Source organism: Hemiscyllium ocellatum, chromosome 5, assembly GCF_020745735.1.
Source record: "Hemiscyllium ocellatum isolate sHemOce1 chromosome 5, sHemOce1.pat.X.cur, whole genome shotgun sequence".
Lineage (NCBI taxonomy): Eukaryota > Metazoa > Chordata > Chondrichthyes > Orectolobiformes > Hemiscylliidae > Hemiscyllium > Hemiscyllium ocellatum.
Window position 1 is genome coordinate 125,504,109 of NC_083405.1, and position 18,702 is coordinate 125,522,810.

At 44.8% G+C, this 18,702-nt stretch overlaps 1 protein-coding gene across 3 annotated transcripts in view; it reads left to right on the forward strand.

Moving 5' to 3' along the window:
• The first annotated feature begins 18,116 nt into the window (after nucleotides 1-18,116).
• Nucleotides 18,117-18,702, forward strand: part of LOC132816157 (uncharacterized) — an 83,523-nt gene continuing 82,937 nt past the window's right edge. For 2 of the 3 annotated variants that reach the window (XM_060825637.1, XM_060825640.1), the window contains exon 1: nucleotides 18,360-18,447. Coding sequence is in view for 1 of the 3 variants with exons in the window: in XM_060825639.1 (XP_060681622.1) it covers nucleotides 18,333-18,447 (115 nt within the window). In the remaining 2 variants the exon portion in view is untranslated. Of the gene's footprint in view, nucleotides 18,448-18,702 lie in introns of all 3 variants that reach the window. The other variant, XM_060825639.1, reaches the window with a different exon arrangement.

Sequence of the window (18,702 nt, forward strand, 5' to 3'; positions counted from 1 at the left end):
AGACTAAATACTTAACTACAAAAGCAGTCATCCACAAACAGAGTTGCATCAGGACATGTTCAATGAGCCACAACATGCTGCAACATCCAAGAACTATGAACAGCAGAGGAAAATTACCTATGCAGCATACTAAAGAAGAACAGGTACTCAATAAACACAGTCCACTGATTCCTCAGCAACAAACCCAAACAAGTAGACACCATGCATCCAGAAGCTCTACCCACATTACCTTACATCAAAGACATCTCTGAAATGACTTCCAGATTACTCAGATACTTGGCATCTTGGTAGCCCACAAACCTATCAACACGCTTAAACAGTGACTAATGAACCTAAAATATCCAATAGAAACATCCAGCAAAACTAATGTCATTTACAAAATACCATGCAAACACTAACGAACATTACATTGGACAAACAGGCAGAAAACTTGCCACATGGATACATGAACACCAACTAGCCACAAAAAGACATGACCCACTGTTACTAGTATGCTTGCATACAGACAAAGAAGGACACAATTTTGACTGGGACAATACATCCATCCGAGGACAGGTTAAACAGAGACACACACAAGAATTCCTCGAGGCCTGGCATTCCAACCCAAACTCCATCAATAAGCACATTGACTTGGATGCCATCTACCACACTCTGAGAAAAACTACTGGAAATGACATCACCCACCTTAAGAAACCCATAGATAGAAAGCGGGACATAACACCAGCGCTTCATCGGAGGCGCACTGAAGATGTTACTTAGTATGGTGATGAAATGTCTGAAAATGAACCTTCCAGCTCAGCGAGCAAACGTACATAAAGAACCTCAACCTGAGCTACAAATCTTCACAAAAATCGCTAATATTCATTAACAATTTGGTTTTACTTCATTAGGCACATACCATTCTTTGAGAAACCAAGTAGCAGATTGTTAATCAACTGTGTACACCTTAACTGAAGACACGTTGGAATAGGAACGCATCCTTACCATTTTGGATATATCTACTCCATTCCCGAGGCCATACAAATGAAAACAATTACCGCTAAGGTTGTTAGAGAAATTAACCAAGTTCTTTACTTGATGTGGATTGCCAATGGAAATCTTGTCAAATTGAGGTTCCAATTTTATGATATCTTTTTAGGAAGTTATGAGTAGTTTGGATAGTGAAAGTCTTCAACATTACACCCACAGACACAAGGAGCTTTAGAAAGGGACCGTCAAATCATCAAGAACAATGATCAGGCAGATTGTTATGAATGTCTTTATGAATAAGACAATGGCCTGGAATTTCTGTTGTTATCAGAGATTCAACTCATGGGTCTACTGGTTTCAGTATTTTTGAATCAGCATATGGGCCTGAGATAAGAAGTCCTCTGAAACTAGTCAAATAAGAGTTTTTAGTAGTGAGCAACATGTCAACCATGTTAGACAATGTAACTTTTCCAGGAGTAGCTCACAGGAGCTCGCAAAGTAGTTCAGGAATCCCTGAGAGCATTGCAAACAACCATGACCAAATGGTAAGCATGCCAAATCCTGATCATTTCAAATAGGGGATGAGATGTTCGTCTTATTGCCTTAATAAGGTGAATCATTGACAGAATGGTTCAGTGGTCCATGTAGTTTAGTCAAAGGATTGATAAAGTAGATTACTGACAGACAGCCCAGATCTTGTGGAATGGGGGTGTGTGTGCGCGCGCAGCTCGCTACAGAAGTAACCACTTTGCACATGTCTTCTGTGTCGAGGGCACAGTTATGGTGAATACTGTGAGTAACCTGATTGTTCTCTTGAACAGCAATGCAAAGATTTCTCAATATTGTGTTCCTTGAGCAAGTTGCATCTGCCAAGGTCCCTGAGGCCTATATTTGGTGACATCTGTTTATACAAGCCAGAATGTCAGACTGACAGTCATCTGAACATTTCAAACCTTATCCATTTTGCCTTCAAGACCTAAGACTTGTAGATTCATAGAGTTATACAGCACTGTTATACAACTCATATACAATTCATAGAGTTATACAACTTTTCAGATGTTTTGTCACCATACTAGGTAACATCATCAGTGAGTCTCCGGATGAAGTACTGGTGTTAGTGACCTGCTTTCTATTTATGTGTTTAGGTTTCCTTGGGTTGGTGATGTCAGTTCCTGTTCTTTTTCTCAGAGGATGGTAAATGGGGTCCAGTTGATGTGTTTGTTGATAGAGTTCCAGTTGAAATGCCATGCTTCTAGGAATTCTCATGCATGTCTCTGTTTGGCTTTCCTTCAGATGGATGTGTTATCCCAGTCGAAATGATGTCCTTCTTCATCTGTATGTAAGGATACTAGCAAGAGTGGCTAGTTGATGTTCATGTATCCTGGTGGCTAGTTTTCTGCCTGTTTGCCCAATGTAGTGTTTGTTGCAGTTCTTGCAAGATATTTTGTAAATGACATTCATGTTATGGCCCTTGTAGGGTAGTAGAGCTAGAGAAATACAGTACACTCCTTCAACCTTGGTCAAAACAGGCCTGAAAATTAAAAAATAATATACTGGAAAAGTTTTGCTTGTAGTCTGTATGGTGTCTTTGAGTTACACAGCACGTAAACAGACTCTTCAGTCCAACTCATCTGTGCCAACCAAATATCCTAAACTGATCTAATCCCATTTGTCAGCATTTGACCCTTGTCACTGTAAATCCTCCCTATTCATGTACCCATCCAGATTACTTTTCAACGTTGTAATTGTTGAACCAGCCGTCACCACCACCTCTAGCAGATCATTCTGTACATGCACCACCCTCCGTGTGAAAAAGTTACTTCTCAAGTCCTTTGTAAATCTTTTCCCTCTCACCTTTAACCTATGCCCTCTAGTTTTGGACTCCCCTATCTTGGGGAAATGATCTTGGCTAGTCACCTTATCTATGCCTTCATGATTTTATAAAAGTCTATAAAATCTAATTGGCTGTAAGTGCTTTTTTTTCCCCCATAGTGAATCTCCACAGGGAAAAATCTGTTTTCCCCTTTACCTGATGCACGTGTTTTAGGTTGGTTAGAGGAATGAACATTTATGTTTTCATAATGCAAACTAATTGTGTTAAATAGTTCGCAACTTCATTGAATAACTTTTGTAATAAATCAACAATTTTGTGTATTTTAAGAAAACTGGTTGATGGATCATTCATTTTAAATTGAACATATATAAAGACCACAACTGGCCATATCAGGAGATGGGTAAAACAATTACATTCATGTTATGGCCCTTGTAGGGTAGTAGAGCTAGAGAAATACAGTACACTCCTCCAACCTTGGTCAAAACAGGCCTGAAAATTAAAAAATAATATACTGGAAAGGCTGCCCAAAATGGATGAGTTGTTTGCTGCAGGTAATTTGCATTGTGGCACTGGAGAAAACAGAAAGGCTTGGTATAATCTTCCAGTTTATCCTTAGAAATGCTGGAAGTAAACAACAGAGAAACATCAATTGGAGACAGTTGCAGAGGTTTGAATTAATTAAGGAGGGCCAGCACAGATTTGTAAAAGGCAGATTGTGTTTTATTAATCTCATTGAATTCTTTTGATAATTGGAAGATTGATAGAAGTAAAGCAATGGATGTTGATTACTAGGATTTTAGGAAAGCATTTGATCAGCAAGGCCGCCCATGTGTGGAACTGCAGGAGCTCGGGGAGATACTAAATGAGTATCTTGCATCAGTTTTAATGTTGAGAAAGATTTGAAGTTTATAGAGTGTGGGAAAATAAATAGTGACATCTTGAAAAGTGTCCAGATTACAGAGGAGAAGGTGCTAATGTCCTAAAGCACACAAAGGTGGGTAAATCCCAGGGACCTGATCAGGTGTACCCTAGAACTCTGTGGGAAGCTAGGGAACTGATTACTGGGCCCCTTGCTGAGATATTTGGATCATCGATAATCACAGGTAAGGTGCCAGAAGACTGGAGGTTGGGTAACATGGTGCCACTGTTTAAGAAAGGTGATAATGAAAAGACAAGGAACTATAAACCAGTCAGCCTGGCATCAGTGGTGGCTAAGTTGTTGGAGGGAGTCCTGAGTGACTGGATTTACATGTATTTGGAAAAGCAAGGATTGAATAGGGATAGTCAACATAGCTTTATGTGTGGGAAATCTGCACTCACTAACTTGATTGAGTTTTTTGAAGAAGTAATGAAGAGGATTGATGAGGGCAGAGTGGTGGATGTGATCTACGTGGACTTCAGTAAGGCATTCGACAAGGTTCCTCTTTGTAGACTGGTTAGCAAGGTTAGATCACGTAATACAGGGAGAACTAGCCAGTTCTATATGGATACAGAACTAGCTCAAAGGTAGGAGACAGATGCTGGTGGCGGAGGGTTGTTTTTCAGACTGGAGACCTGTGACCAGCGATGTGCCACAAGGATCGGCGCTGGGTCAGCTGCTTTTCATCATTCATATAAATGATTTGTATGTGAGCATAGGAGGTATAGTTCGTAAGTTTGCAGATGACATCAAAATTGGAGGTGTAGTGGACAGTGAAGATGTTATCTCAGAGTACAATTGGGTCTTGATCAGATGGGCTAATGGGCCGAGAAGTGGTAGACGGAGAATAATTTACATAAATGTGAGGTGCTGCTTTTTGGAAAGGCAAATCAGGGCAAGACTTATGCACTTATTGGTAAGGTCCTGAACAAAGGAGTGCAGATTCATAGTTCCTTCAAGTGGAGTTGCAGGTAGATAGGATAATGAAGGTGGCATTTGGTATTGGCCAGTGCACTGAGTATAGGAGTTTTTTTTAAGATTAGATTACTTACAGTGTGGAAACAGGCCCTTCGGCCCAACAAGTCCACACCGACCCGCCGAAGCGCAACCCACCCATACATTTACCCCTTACCTAACACTACGGGCAATTTAGCATGGCCAATTCACCTGACCTGCACATCTTTGTGACTGTGGGAGGAAACTGGAGCACCCGGAGGAAACCCACGCAGACACGGGGAGAACGTGCAAACTCCACACAGTCAGTCGCCTGAGTCGGGAATTGAACCCAGGTCTCAGGTGCTGTGAGGCAGCAGTGCTAACCACTGTGCCACCGTGCCGCCCACAGGTGGGAGGTCATGTTGCGGTTGTACAGGACATTGGTTAGGCCACTTTTGAAATATTGCATTTAATTCTGATCTCCCTGCTATAGGAAGGATGTTATGAAATCAGAAAAGATTTACAAGAATGTTGCCAGGGTTGGAGGGTTTGAGCTGTAGGAAAAGCTGGGGCTATTTCCCCTGGAGCGTCGGAGGCTGAGGAGTTAGAGATTTATAAAATCATGAGGAACATGGGTAAAGTGAATAGCCAAGGTCTTTTCCTGGGGGCGGGGGGCAGAACTAGAGGGCATAGGTTTAAGGTGAGAGGGGAAAGATAATAAAAGGGACCTAAGGGGCAACTTTTTCATGCAGAGGGTGGTGCATGTATGGAATGAGCTGCCAGAGGAAGTGGTGGAGGCTGATACAAGTACAGCATTGAAACGGCATCTAGATGGGAAGATGAAGTAGGAAGTGTTTAGAGGGATATAGGCCAAGTGTTGGCAAATGGGACTAGATAAATTTAGGACATCTGGTCAGCATGGACGAGGTGGACTGATGGTACTAGTGATGTACCGCAAGGGTCGGTGTTGGGTCCACTGCTGTTCATCATTTTTATAAATGACCTGGATGAGGGTGTAGAAGGATGGGTTAGTAAATTTGCAGACAACACTAAGGTCAGTGGAGTTGTGGATAGTGACGAAGGATGTTGTAGGTTACAGAGAGACATAGATAAGCTGCAGTGCTGGGCTGAGAGGTGACAAATGGAGTTTAATGCGGACAAGTATGAGGTGATTCACTTTGGTCAGATTAACCGGAATGCAAAGTCTGGGATAATGGTAAGATTCTTGGTCTTGTAGTTGAGCAGAGAGATCTCGGTGTCCAGGTACACAGATCCTTAAAAGTTGCCACCCAGGTTGACAGGGTTGTTAAGAAGGTATACAGTGTTTTAGCTTTTATTAATAGAGGGATCGAGTTCCGGAATCATGAGGTTATGCTACAACTGTACAAAACTCTGGTGCAGCCGCACTTGGAGTATTGTGTACAGTTCTGGTCACCGCATTATAAGAAGGATGTGGAAGCTTTGGAAAGGGTGCAGAGGAGATTTACTAGGATGTTGCCTGGTATGGAGGGGAGGTCTTACGAGGAAAGGCTGAGGGACTTGAGGCTGTTTTCATTGGAGAGAAGAAGGTTTAGAGGTGACTTAATAGAGACATATAAGATAATCAGAGGGTTAGATAGGGTGGACAGGGAGAGCCTTTTTCCAAGTATGGTGACGGTGAGCATGAGAGGGCATAGCTTTAAATTGAGGGGTGATAGATATAGGACAGATGTCAGAGGTAGTTTCTTTACTTAGAGAGTAGTAAGGGCATGGAATGCTTTGCCTACAACGGTAGTAGATTCGCCAACTTTACGTACATTTAAGTTGTCATTGGACAAGCATATGGACGTACATGGGATAGTGTAGGTTAGATGGGCTTCAGATTGGTATGACAGGTCAGCGCAACATCGAGGGCTGAAGGGCCTGTACTGCGCTGTAATGTTCTATGTTCTACTGTTTCAATTCTCTACAGGTTTATGATTTATGACTCTGTAACAAAGTACCATTCAAAATGCCGTTTAGCAGGATAATGCTGAAAATCACACAACACCAGGTTATAGTCCAACAGATTTATTTGGAAGCACTAGCTTTCAGAGTACAAGATCTTGTAGTCCACAACCACCTGATGAAGGAACAGCGATCTGAAAGCTAGTGCTTTCAAACAAACCTGTTGGAATATAACTGGGTGTTGTGCGATTTTTAACTTTGTCCACCCCAGTCCAACACCAGCATCCCCAAATCATAGCAAAATAATGACTCATAAAGTAGAAGGTTAAGTGTCAGCTTTGCTACACCTCACTGGGACAGCACACTGGAAATACAAATCCTGCTATTCCCAGAGATGTCACAAAAGTTAACAATTTCAAAAATATAGAGAATTCTCCTATTTTCCTATCTTTTCGACCCAGATTGATAAAAGGCATGGAACAAGTTACTATACTTGACAAGATTAACCTTTTATTAAAAGTAAACAGAATCTAGCTGCAGGTAAGTTATATAACATTGGCATATATGAAACTGTATAACCCCCAAATAAGCATTCCTTATCAGTCTCTCTCTCTCTCACACACACACACACACACTTTTACTGGTTTTGATGTTCCTGTGAAAACTATTGTGAATAAAATCTGACACAGATTCATGCCTTAGGTGTGTTACCAACACCAGCCATTGATCAGAACACTTTGTGTCAAAGATCTAATTCGATGAACCTTGAAGCTTTGATTGTCACATGTTACAGGATGCGCTTGGGGCTAAGCCTATTAATGTGCAAATCATGCATTGTTCTGTGGCTGCTGCATCTCTACAAAGCTGTTGACGACACTTGAATAATGGGTCTTCAGTTGTGTTGTTTTTGGTATATTCCTCTCTGGAAGTAGCCTTCTTAAAAGCTTTCAGCTCAGTCCTAGGTATCTCCACATATAATCCAAATCACAACCAAAATACTAACCAAACTTGGGAGGATTTCTGATTTTTGCTCTTTCTAATCCTCATTTCAATTGTTATATTTGAGCTTCCTTCGGATTTATTTCCACTGGTTCTTTACAACACATTCATACTGTAAATCATCTTCTCCTCCTGAGGCAAGTCTGTAAGACTGATAATTACTTTCTTTCATACTGATGTTGTGAATCTTCAGGTGATTGAACTACTGAGTGTGGTTCCACATGGGGTAGGAGGTGTTTACTGAAGGTGGATGGGATGCTTGGGGTTTTACACACATTCCTTCTGCTTGACCTTCACTCAGGTCCGCTACAGATGCTCAGCATCTTCTCAGATGTTTCCTCTCCAGTTAGGGTAATCGTGTACAAGAGATTCCTATGGGTTGGTGGGGATAATGGTTTTTCTCAGAGGGGTTTTAAGAATGTTTAGTCTGAGGCCAACTCTTTTGAACACCCCTGTGAATGTGTGGATGATAGTTTGGAGCTTGACTCCTCAGTGCAGACAGGTCTGCATACTACAGCTCAATGACAGAGATTGGGATGATCTTGGTTCAGGACTTGGGGTGACAGACGTGGTACTGCTCACGCTCATCCTGTAGGTTAGCTGCAGACCACTGGAAATCTTCCTGGAAAATGGGGTGGAGTTTTATGACATGGAAGATGGAGAAGTGCATTGATGAAGGCTTGTTTGAAGGGTCAATTAATACGATGGGTGGTATGGGGGCTATATTTTGGCACAACGACCTAGAAATAAGGTCACAAACTTTTTTCTGGATAAGCAGCCTGCTTTCTCATTTAGTTTAATTATCTAGGCAAGTTGGCAATCTGGATCCAAATTGATTTTCAAATATGGAGGCATATGTTGGAGGATTGTCTTTGTGTTGCATCTGAATATAGAAGGTATAATTAATAAGTTTGCAGATGACACAAAACATGGTGGTGTTGTTGATAGTGAGGAGAAACATACTCACTGATCTGTCACCTTCTCCCTCACCTTCATCTACCTGTCGCATTCTCAGTCACCTTTCCCCAGTTCCACCCCCCTTCCCGTTTATCTCTCAGCACCCTCCCCCCCCCCCGGCCCACAAGCTTCATTCCTGATGATGGGCTTATGCCCGGAACGCCGGTTCTCCTGCTCCTCGAATGCTGCCTGACCTGCTGTGCTTTTTCAGCACCACACTCTCGACTCTGATCTCCAGTATCTGCAGTCCTCACTTTCTCCCAGGATATATACAATGAATGGCAGAGCCTGAGAGGGTACTGAAGAACAAGGGGACCTTGGTCTACAAGTCCATAGAACCCTGACAGGGTGGTGAGGAAGGCATACAGGATGCTTGCCTTCATTAACTGGGGCATAGAAGTCTTGTTGCAACCTTCTAAAGAATTGGTTCAGCCACAGACGGAATACTGTGTCCAGTTCTGGTCACCACACTTTTGGAAGGATGAGATTGCAGTGGAGAGGGTGCAGAGGAGATTCACCAGGATGTTGCTTGGGATGAAAATTTAAGTTAGGCAGAGACAAAAAGTTTCTGATTCAGTAGCGGATGTACCTCCTAGAGAAGGAGCAAAACTTGACCTTCACTTGGGAAATAAGGCAGGGCAATTGACTGAAGTGTCAGTGGGGGATCACTTTGGGGCCAGTGATCATAATTCTCTTAGTTTTAAAGTAGTAATGGAAAAGGATAGAACTGACCTAAAAGTTAAAGTTCTACATTGGAGTAAGGCCAATTGTAGTAGGCAAGAGCTTTCAAAAGTTGAATGGGGGAGGCTAGATTAGATTAGACTTACAGTGTGGAAACAGGCCCTTCGGCCCAACAAGTCCACACCGACCCGCCGAAGCGCAACCCACCCATACCCTTACATTTACCCCTTACCTAACACTACGGGCAATTTAGCATGGCCAATTCACCTGACCCGCACATCTTTGTGACTGTGGGAGGAAACCGGAGCACCCGGAGGAAACCCACGCAGACACAGGGAGAAAGTGCAAACTCCACACAGTCAGTTGCCTGAGTCGGGAATTGAACCCGGGTCTCTGGTGCTGTGAGGCAGCAGTGCTAACCACTGTGCCACCGTGCCGCTATTCACAGATAAAGAGATGGTTCGAAGATGGGACGTCTTCTCTGAAGAGTCCAGAGACAGTATGTTCCTGTTAGGGTGTAGGGAATGATGGAAGACCAGAGAAATTGAGATTCTGGTCAAGAAAAACAGGTAGGTAATAGACAGCTGGGAATGCATGAATCCTGCGAGGAGTATAAGGCCAATAGGAGTTTACTGAAGATGGAAATCAGGAGGACAAAAGTGGGACATGAGATAATTTTGGCAAATAGGGTTAAAGAGAATCCAAAGAGGTTCAACAAATAGATTAAGGACAAAAGAGTAACTAGGGAGAGAATAGTGTCCCTTAATGATCAACAAGGCCATCTACGAGTGGAACTGCAGGAGATGGGTGAGATATTAAACAAATAATTCGCATAAGTATTTATTGTGCAGAAGGATATGGAAGCTAGAGAACTTGGAGAAATAAATCGTGATATCTTTAAAAATATCCATATCACAGGCGCTGGACATCTTAAGATACATAAATGTAGATCAATCCCCAAGACCTGATCAGGTGAATCCTAGATCTCTGTGGGAAGCTAGGGAAGTAATTGCTAGGCTCCTTGCTGAGATATTTGTAACATCGATAGTCACAGGTGAGGTGCTGGAAGACTGGAGATTGGCTAATGTGGTGCCACTGTTTAAGAAGGGAGGTAAGGACAAACCAGGGAACTATAAACCAGTGAGCCCTATGCCAGTCGTGGACAAGTTGTCAGAGGGGATTCTGAGGGACAGGTATTTGGAAAGGTAAGGACTGATTAAGGATAATTAACCTGGATTTGTTTGTGGGAAATCATGTGATTAATTTGATTGAGTTTTTTGAAGAAGTGACAAAGAGGATTGATGAAGGCAGAATGGTGGACATTGTCTTTTCGGACTTCAGCAAAGTGTTTGATAAGGTTTCGCATGGTAGACTGGTTAGCAAGGTTAGATCACATGGAATCCAGGGAGAACTAGCTATTTGGATACAAAATTGGCTTAAAGGTAGGAGACAGAGGGTAGTGGCGGATGGTTGCTTTTTGGACTGAAGGCCTGTGATCTGTGTGCTACAAGGTTCAGCGCCGGTTCCATTGCTTTTGTCATTTATATAAATGATTTGGATGTGAACATAGGAGGAATTGTCAGTAAGTTTGCAGATGACACAAGAAATGATGGTGTGGTGGACAGTGAAGAAGGTTATCTGAGAGTACAATGGAACCTTATGCAGAAGGGCTGATAAGCTGAGGGAGTGGCAGATGGAGTTTAATTTTGATGAATGTGTGGTGCTGCAATTTGGAAATGCAAATGACGGTAGGACTTATACACTTAATGGGATGTGTTGCCAGACAAAGAGACCTTGGACTGGAGTTTCATAGTTCCTTGAAGGTGGAGTCGTAGGTAGACAAGATAGTGAAGAAGGCATTTGGCACACTTGCCTTCATTGGTCAGTGAACTCAGCATAGGAGTTGGGATGTCATGTTTGGTCCATACAGGACATTTGGTAAGCCATTTTTGGAACACTGTGTTCAATCCTGGTCTCCCTGCTGGAGGAAAGGTATTGTTAAATTTGAATGGGTGCAGAAAAGATTTACAGGGATGTTGCCGGGTTTGGACGGTTTGAGCTATAGGGAGAGGCTGAATAAGCTGAGGCTATTTTATAGAACATATAACATTATAGCGCAGTATAGGCCCTTAGGTCCTCAATGTTGTGCCAACCTGTGGAACCAGTCTGAAGCCTATCTATCCTACACTATTCCATTTTCATCCATATGTTTATCCAATGACCATTTAAATGCCCTGAAAATTGGTGTATCTATGACTGTTGCAGGCAGTGCGTTCCATGCCCCTACTACTGTCTGAGTAAAGAAACATCTGTCCTATATCTATCATCCCTCAATTTAAAGCTATGACCCCTCGTGCTAGTCATCACCATCCGAGGAAAAAGGCTCACACTGTCTAACCTATCTAACCCTCACATTATCCTGTATATCTCAATTAGGCACCTCTCAAGCTTCTTCTATCTAACAAAAATAGCCTCAAGTCCTTCAGCCTTTCCTCATAAGACCCTTCTTCCATACCAGGCAATGTCCTAGTAAATCTCCTCTGAACCCTTTCTAAAGCTTCCACATCCTTTTTATAATGCGGTGACCAGAACTGTACACAATACTCCAAGTGCGGCGGCAACAGAGTTTTGTACAGCTGCAACATGACCTTGTGGCTCTGAAACTCAATCCCTCTACCAATAAATGCTAACAGACTGTACGCTTCTTAACAGCCCTATCAACCTGGCTGCAACTTTCAGGGATTTATGTACATTGACACCGAGATCTCTCTGCTCATCTACACGACCAAGAATCTTAACATTACCCCGGTACTCCTAATTGCTGTTGCTCCTTCCAAAGTGAATCACCTCAAACTTTTCTGCATTAAATTCTATTTGCCACCTCTCACCCCAGTTCTGCAGCTTATCTATGTTCCCCTGTAACCCGCAACGTCCTTCAGCACTATCTACAACTCCACCAATCTTAGTGACAACTGCAAATTTACGAACCCATCCTTCTATGTCCTCATTAATAAAAATGACAAACAGCAGCGATCCCAAAACAGATCCTTGTGGTACACCACTAGTAACTGAACTCCAGGATGAACATTTTCCATCAACCACCATCCTATATCTTCTTTCAACTCACCAATTTCCGATCCAAACCACTAAATCACCCTCAATCACATGCCTCCGTATTTTGTGCAATAGCCTACCACGGGGAACTTTATCCAACACTTTACTGAAATCCATACATACCACAACAACTGCTTTACCCTCATCCACTTGTTTGGTCACCATCTCAAAGAACTCAATAAGGTTTGTGAGGCACGATCTACCCTTCACAAAACCGTGTTGCTATCCCTAATCAACTTATTCTGCTCTATGATTTGGAGATGCCGGTGTTGGACTAGGGTTTACAAAGTTAAAAAATCACACAATACCAGGTTATAGTCCAATAGGTTTAATTGGAAGCACTAGCTTTCAAAGCGCTGCTCCTTCATCAGGTGGTTGTGGAGTACACAATTGTGCAGCGCTCCAAAAGCTAGTGCTTCCAATTAAACATGTTGGACTAGATAATTATAAATCCTACCTCTTATAATCTTTTCCAGCATTTCACCCACAACCAAAGTAAGGCTCACTGGTCTATAATTACCAGGGTTGTCTCTACTCCCCTCCTCGAACAAGGGGACAACATTTGCTATCCTCCAGTCTTCTGGCACTATTCCTGTAGACAATGATGACATAAAGATCAATGCCATTGGCTCTGCAATCTCCTCCCTGGCTTCCCAGAGAATCCTAAGGTAAATCTGGCCCAGCGTCTTATCTATTTTCACACTTTTCAGAATTGCTGACCCCTCCTTCTTGTGAACCTCAATCCCGTTTAGTCTAGTAGTCTGTATCTCAGTATTCTCCTCGACAACATTATCTTTTTCCACTATGAATAGTGACAAAATATATTCATTCAGTGCTTCCCCTATCTCCTCGGACTTCACAAGTAAACTACAGCTCCCTCGCTCGAACACTTTCTCCCTGTCTGACAGGTACATACTTATCTAGGACACACAGTAGCTGTTCCTTGAATAAGCTCCACATTTCAATTGTGCCCTTCCCCTGCATTTTCTTTTCCATTCCACGCATCCTAAATCTTGCCTAATCGCTTTGTTATTGCCTTTCCCTCAGCAATAACTCTTTCCATTGCTAAAGTAAACATAACCAAATTGTGGTCACTATGATCAAAGTGCTCACCTACCTCCAAATCTAACACCTGGCCAGGTTCTAGTGTGGCCTCACCGCTTGTTGGCTTGTCTCCATTCAGTGTCAGGAAACCATCCTGCACACATTGGACAAAAAGTGACCCATCTGCTATATTTGAACTATAGTATTTCCAGTCAATGTTTGGAAAGTTAAAGACCCCCATAACTATCCTGTTACCTACCCATGCTGCAAGTTCACCCACCTTATTCTAGATGCTCCTGGCATTGAAGTAGACACACTTCAAACCACCTTCCTGCTTGCTGGTGAACTCTTATGATCTGGAAACTTCATTTCTGCCATCACTGCTCTCAATCTCCAGGACACTGGAATTACAGTTTAGGTTCCCATCCCCTTGCTGAATTAGTTTAAACCCTCCTGAAGAGCATGAGCAAACTCCCCCCTCAGGATATTAGTACCCCTCTTGTTCAGGTGTAGACATGGGCAGCACAGTGGCACAGTGATTAGCACTGCTGCCTCACAGCGCCAGAGACCGAGGTTCAATTCCCGCCTCAGGCAACAGTTCTGTGTGGAGTTTGCACATTCTGCATGCGTTTCCTCCGGGTACTCCCACAGTCCAAACATGTGCAGGTCAGGTGAATTGGCCATGCTAAATTGCCTGTAGTATTAGGTGAAGGGGTAAATGTAGGAGAAAGGGTCTGGATGGGTTGCTCTTTGGAGGTTCGGTGTGGACTTGTTGGGCCGAAAGGCCTGTTTCCACACTGTAAGTAATCTAATCTAAACAGACCATCTCTGTTTGTAGAGTTTCCATCTACAATGAATGAGCCCCAATTATCCAGGTATTCAAAACCTTCCCTCCTGCACCATCCCTGTAGCCATGTGTTCTTCAACTCCTCTCTCTCCCTAGTCTTCTTCTCGCTAGCACATGACATGGGCAACAAACCAGAGATAACAAATCTATTCTAGCACTAAGCTTCCACCCTAGCTCCCTGACTTTCAGCCTTAAATCCCCATAATTTTTCCTACCTATATTGTTGGTGCCTATGTGGATCATGACTTGGGGCTGCTCCCCCTTCCCCTCAAGGATCCTGAAAACACAATCAGGAGACATCAGGAACACTGGCACCTGGGAGGCAACACACCAAAAGTGAGTCTTTCTCATTCCCACAGAACCTCCTATCTGTCCCCCTAACTATGGAGTTCCCAATGACTAATGCTCTTCTCATCTCCCCGCTTCCTTTCTAAGCAACAGGGACAACCCCTGGTAAGTCACTGCCGTCAATAATATCCAAAACATTATACCTGTTATTGAAGGGAACAGCCACAGGGGATCCCTGCACTGCCTGCTAGTTCCCTTTCCGTCCCCTGACTGCAACCCATCTGTCTTTTTCTTGTATCTGAGGTGTGACTACCTCCCTGTAACTCCTCTCAATAACCCCATCCATATCCTGAATTTCCCCTGGAGCATCGGATGCTGAGGGGTGACCTTACTGAGATTTATAAAATCACTAGGGTCATGGATAGGGTGAATAGCCAAGTTCTTTGTCTCAGTGCAGCGAAGTTCAAAACTAAAGGGCATAGGTTTAAGGTGAGAGGGGAAAGATTTAGAATGGACCTAAGGGGCTACTTTTTCAAGCAGAGGGTGGTGCATGCACAGAATGAGCTGCTAGTGGAGATGGTGAAGGCTGGTTCAACAATTATCACCTTGAAAAGGCATCTGGATGGGTATGTGAATAGGAAGGGTTTAGAAGGACATGGCCAAATGCTAGCAAATGGGACTAGATTAATTCAGGATACGTGGTTAGCACGGATGAGTTGGACCGAAGGATCTGTTTCCATACTGTACATCTCTATGACCAGCTAGGCTGGCTGATTTCCCTGGAGCCAAGGAGACTGTGTTGGGAGGCTTTTGACTGAAGTATACAAAATTTTGAGATGTATAGATTGGGGTGGATCATGAGAACCTTTTTTTTCCTGGCAGTCATGACTAAGATCAGAGGACATAAGTTTAAGATGAGGAATAATTTGTTTAGAGGAGATCTGAGGAACATTTTGTTTTTCACCCAGTGGGGGGTAGAAATATGGAAAGCACTGCCTGTGATGGTGGTGGAGGCAAGTGTTCTTGCAACATTTAAGAAGCACCTGAATGAGCACTCAAAATGCCAAGGCATAGTTGACTATGGACCAAGTGCAGATAAACGGGATGAGTGTAGATTGGCATTTATTGGTTGGCATAGACCTGGTGGGCTGAACAGCTTGTTTCTCTACTGTTTGGCTTAGTACCTCTGTGACTCAATTGCAAGACAACCCTCCTGTATTTCTGTTAAGCAATTTTAAGATTCTTACCATTAATTACACAGTAGACCTGTGGTAGTGTCCCTGACTCTGAGCCAGAAGCTCAGGTTTGAATCCCACTCCACGACATGAGGTCATAGAAAGTGTGAGCGTAATGTGCTCAAATAGGAAGGTTATTTGTTGTTTACTCCTCACCTCTTGACTTACTTGACTTAAACATTCTTAACTGTGTTTTCAAACCCTTGTGTGGTTTTTGCCTCTTCCCTGCCCCTGTGATCACTCCGGCCCCACAACCCTCTCAGATATCTGTATTTTTACAACTCAAGCCCCTTGCACATCCATACCTGTAAGTTCTACAGCACTGTTTTTAGCTACCTCAGCTGTAAAATCTGGAATTCCCTTACTTACTAAACATGCCAATTCCCTCCATACTGGACCACTTACTAAAACCTATCTTTTTATCCCAATAGCTTCTCCCCATCCATTGCATTCTGAAAATCTTTATGAATGTGTTATTTATGTCAGCATTCCCCTTGTCAATTTGAACCCATGGCAGCTCAGAATTTACAACGATCAAAACTGTAAGTTCTACAGCAAAACTCCCCAAAGTATTATCGAACCAAGTTTGACAGCATAAGGAGATAGAGTCATAAAGATGTACAGCACGGAAACAGACTCTTCAGTCCAACTCGTTCATACTGATCAGATATTGTAACTTAATCTAGGCCCATTTGCCAGCACTTGTGTGTGTGTGCTGCCCTGAGCCAGACTCTGGGAGTATGTGTGTGTGTGTTACCCTGAGGCAAGCTGTGTGTGTGTGTGTGTGTTTGTGCGCGTGCTGTCCTGAGCCAGGCTGTGTGTGTGTGTGTGTGTGTGTGTACTGCCCTGAGCCAGGCTGTGTGTGTGTGTGTGTGCGCGCGCGCGCGCTGTCCCGAGCCAGGCTCTGTGTGTGTGTGGGTGTGTGTGTGTGTGCGCTGCCCTAAGCCAGGGTGTGTGTGTGTGTGTGTGTGTGTGTGTGCTGCCGTAAGCCAGGCTGTATATGTGTGTGTGTGTGGAAATGTGTGCTGCCGTAAGCCAGGCTGTGTGTGTGTGTGTGCGCGCGCTGTCCTGAGCCAGGCTCTGTGTGTGTGTGTGTGTGCGCGCGCGCGCGCTGTCCCGAGCCAGGCTCTGTCTGTGTGTGTGTGTGTGTGCGCGCGCTGTCCTGAGCCAGGCTCTGTGTGTGTGTGTGTGTGTATATGTGTGCTGCCGTAAGCCAGGCTGTGTGTGTGTGTGTGTGTGCGCGCGCGCTGTCTCGAGCCAGGCTCTGTGTGTATGTGTGTGTGTGTGTGTGTGTGTGTGTGCTGCCCTGAGCCAGGCTCTGTGTGTGTGTGTGTGTGTGTGTGTGTGTGCTGCCCTAAGCCAGGCTGTGTGTGTGTGTGTGTGTGTGTGTATGTGCGCTGTCCTGAGCCAGGCTCTGTGTATGTGTGTGTGCTGCCGTAAGCCAGGCTGTGTGTGTGTGTGCACTGCCCTAAGCCTGTGTGTGTGTGTGTGCTGCCCTGAGCCAGGCTCTGTGTGTGTGGGTGTGTGTGTATGTGTGCTGCCCTAAGCCAGGCTGTGTGTATGTGTGTGTGTATGTGCTGCCCTGAGCCAGGCTCTGTGTGTGTGTGTGTGTGTGTGCTGCCCTAAGCCAGGCTGTGTGTATGTGTGTGTGTGTGCGCTGCCCTAAGCCAGGCTCTGTGTGTGTGTGTGTGTGTGTGTGTGCTGCCCTAAGCCAGGCTGTGTGTGTGTGTGTGTGTGCGCGCGCTGTCCTGAGCCAGGCCCTGTGTGTGTGTGTATATGTGTGTGTGCTGCCGTAAACCAGGCTGTGTGTGTGTGTGCACTGCCCTAAGCCTGTGTGTGTGTGTGTGCTGCCCTGAACCAGGCTCTGTGTGTGTGTGTGCGCTGCCCTGAGCCAGGCTGTGTGTGTGTGTGCTGCCCTGAGCCAGGCTGTGTGTGTGTGTGCTGCCCTGAGCGAGGCTGTGTGTGTGTGTGTGCTGCACTGAGCCAGGCTCTGTGTGTGTGTGTGCTGCCCTGAGCCAGACTGTGTGTATGTGTGTGCTGCCCTAAGCCAGGCTGTGTGTGTATGTGTGTTGCCCTAAGCCAGGCTGTGTGTATGTGTGTGCTGCCCTGAGCCAGGCTGTGTATGTGTGTGCTGCCCTGAGCCAGGCTGTGTGTATGTGTGTGCTGCCCTGAGCCAGGCTCTGGGAGTGTGTGAGTGCTGCCCTGAGCCAGACTGTGTGTATGTGTGTGCTGCCCTAAGCCAGGCTGTGTGTATGTGTGTGCTGCCCTAAGCCAGGCTGTGTGTGTGTATGTGTGTGCTGCCCTAAGCCAGGCTGTGTGTGTGTGTGTGTGTGTGTGTGCTGCCCTGAGCCAGGCTCTGGGAGTGTGTGAGTGCTGCCCGGTCAGTCCCTCTCTCCCCTCCCCCGGGCTCCGGAGTCCCCGCCCGACAACAACAACATCATCACAGCCAGAAATATGGCTAACGCCTGTGTCTGTTCATCCCCGTTCACCGTGACGGCGATACCGGGCGGGATCTAACCTCCGCTCACAGTCTCTTTCTCTCTCTCTCTCTGTCTGAGTCAGTGTGGGAGCCAGGGGACGGCGATGGGGAGCATTGCCGGAGATAACAGCCCATCCCTTAGCGAAAGCGCCGGCTCCAACTCCAGCCCCTGGATGCGAACTTGGGACAACAGCAGCTCCTTGTCGGCTCTGAACACCGGTAGGAAAATCTCCACCACCCCCTTCCCCTGCAAACCCTCTAACACACCAAACACCGGTAGGAAAATCTCCACCACCCCCTTCTCCCTAAAATCTCCAACGCCTCAGCAAAGTCCCTCGCCTTTCTGAACCTAGGCTGTACCTTCGCTTTTATTATTTCTCTCTCTGGGAGTGTATTCTCTCCTCTTCACCTTGCACAGGGAGCGGCAATGGTTTGCAAGTGTACCAGCATCTCGCTCAGACACTGTCCCTCTCT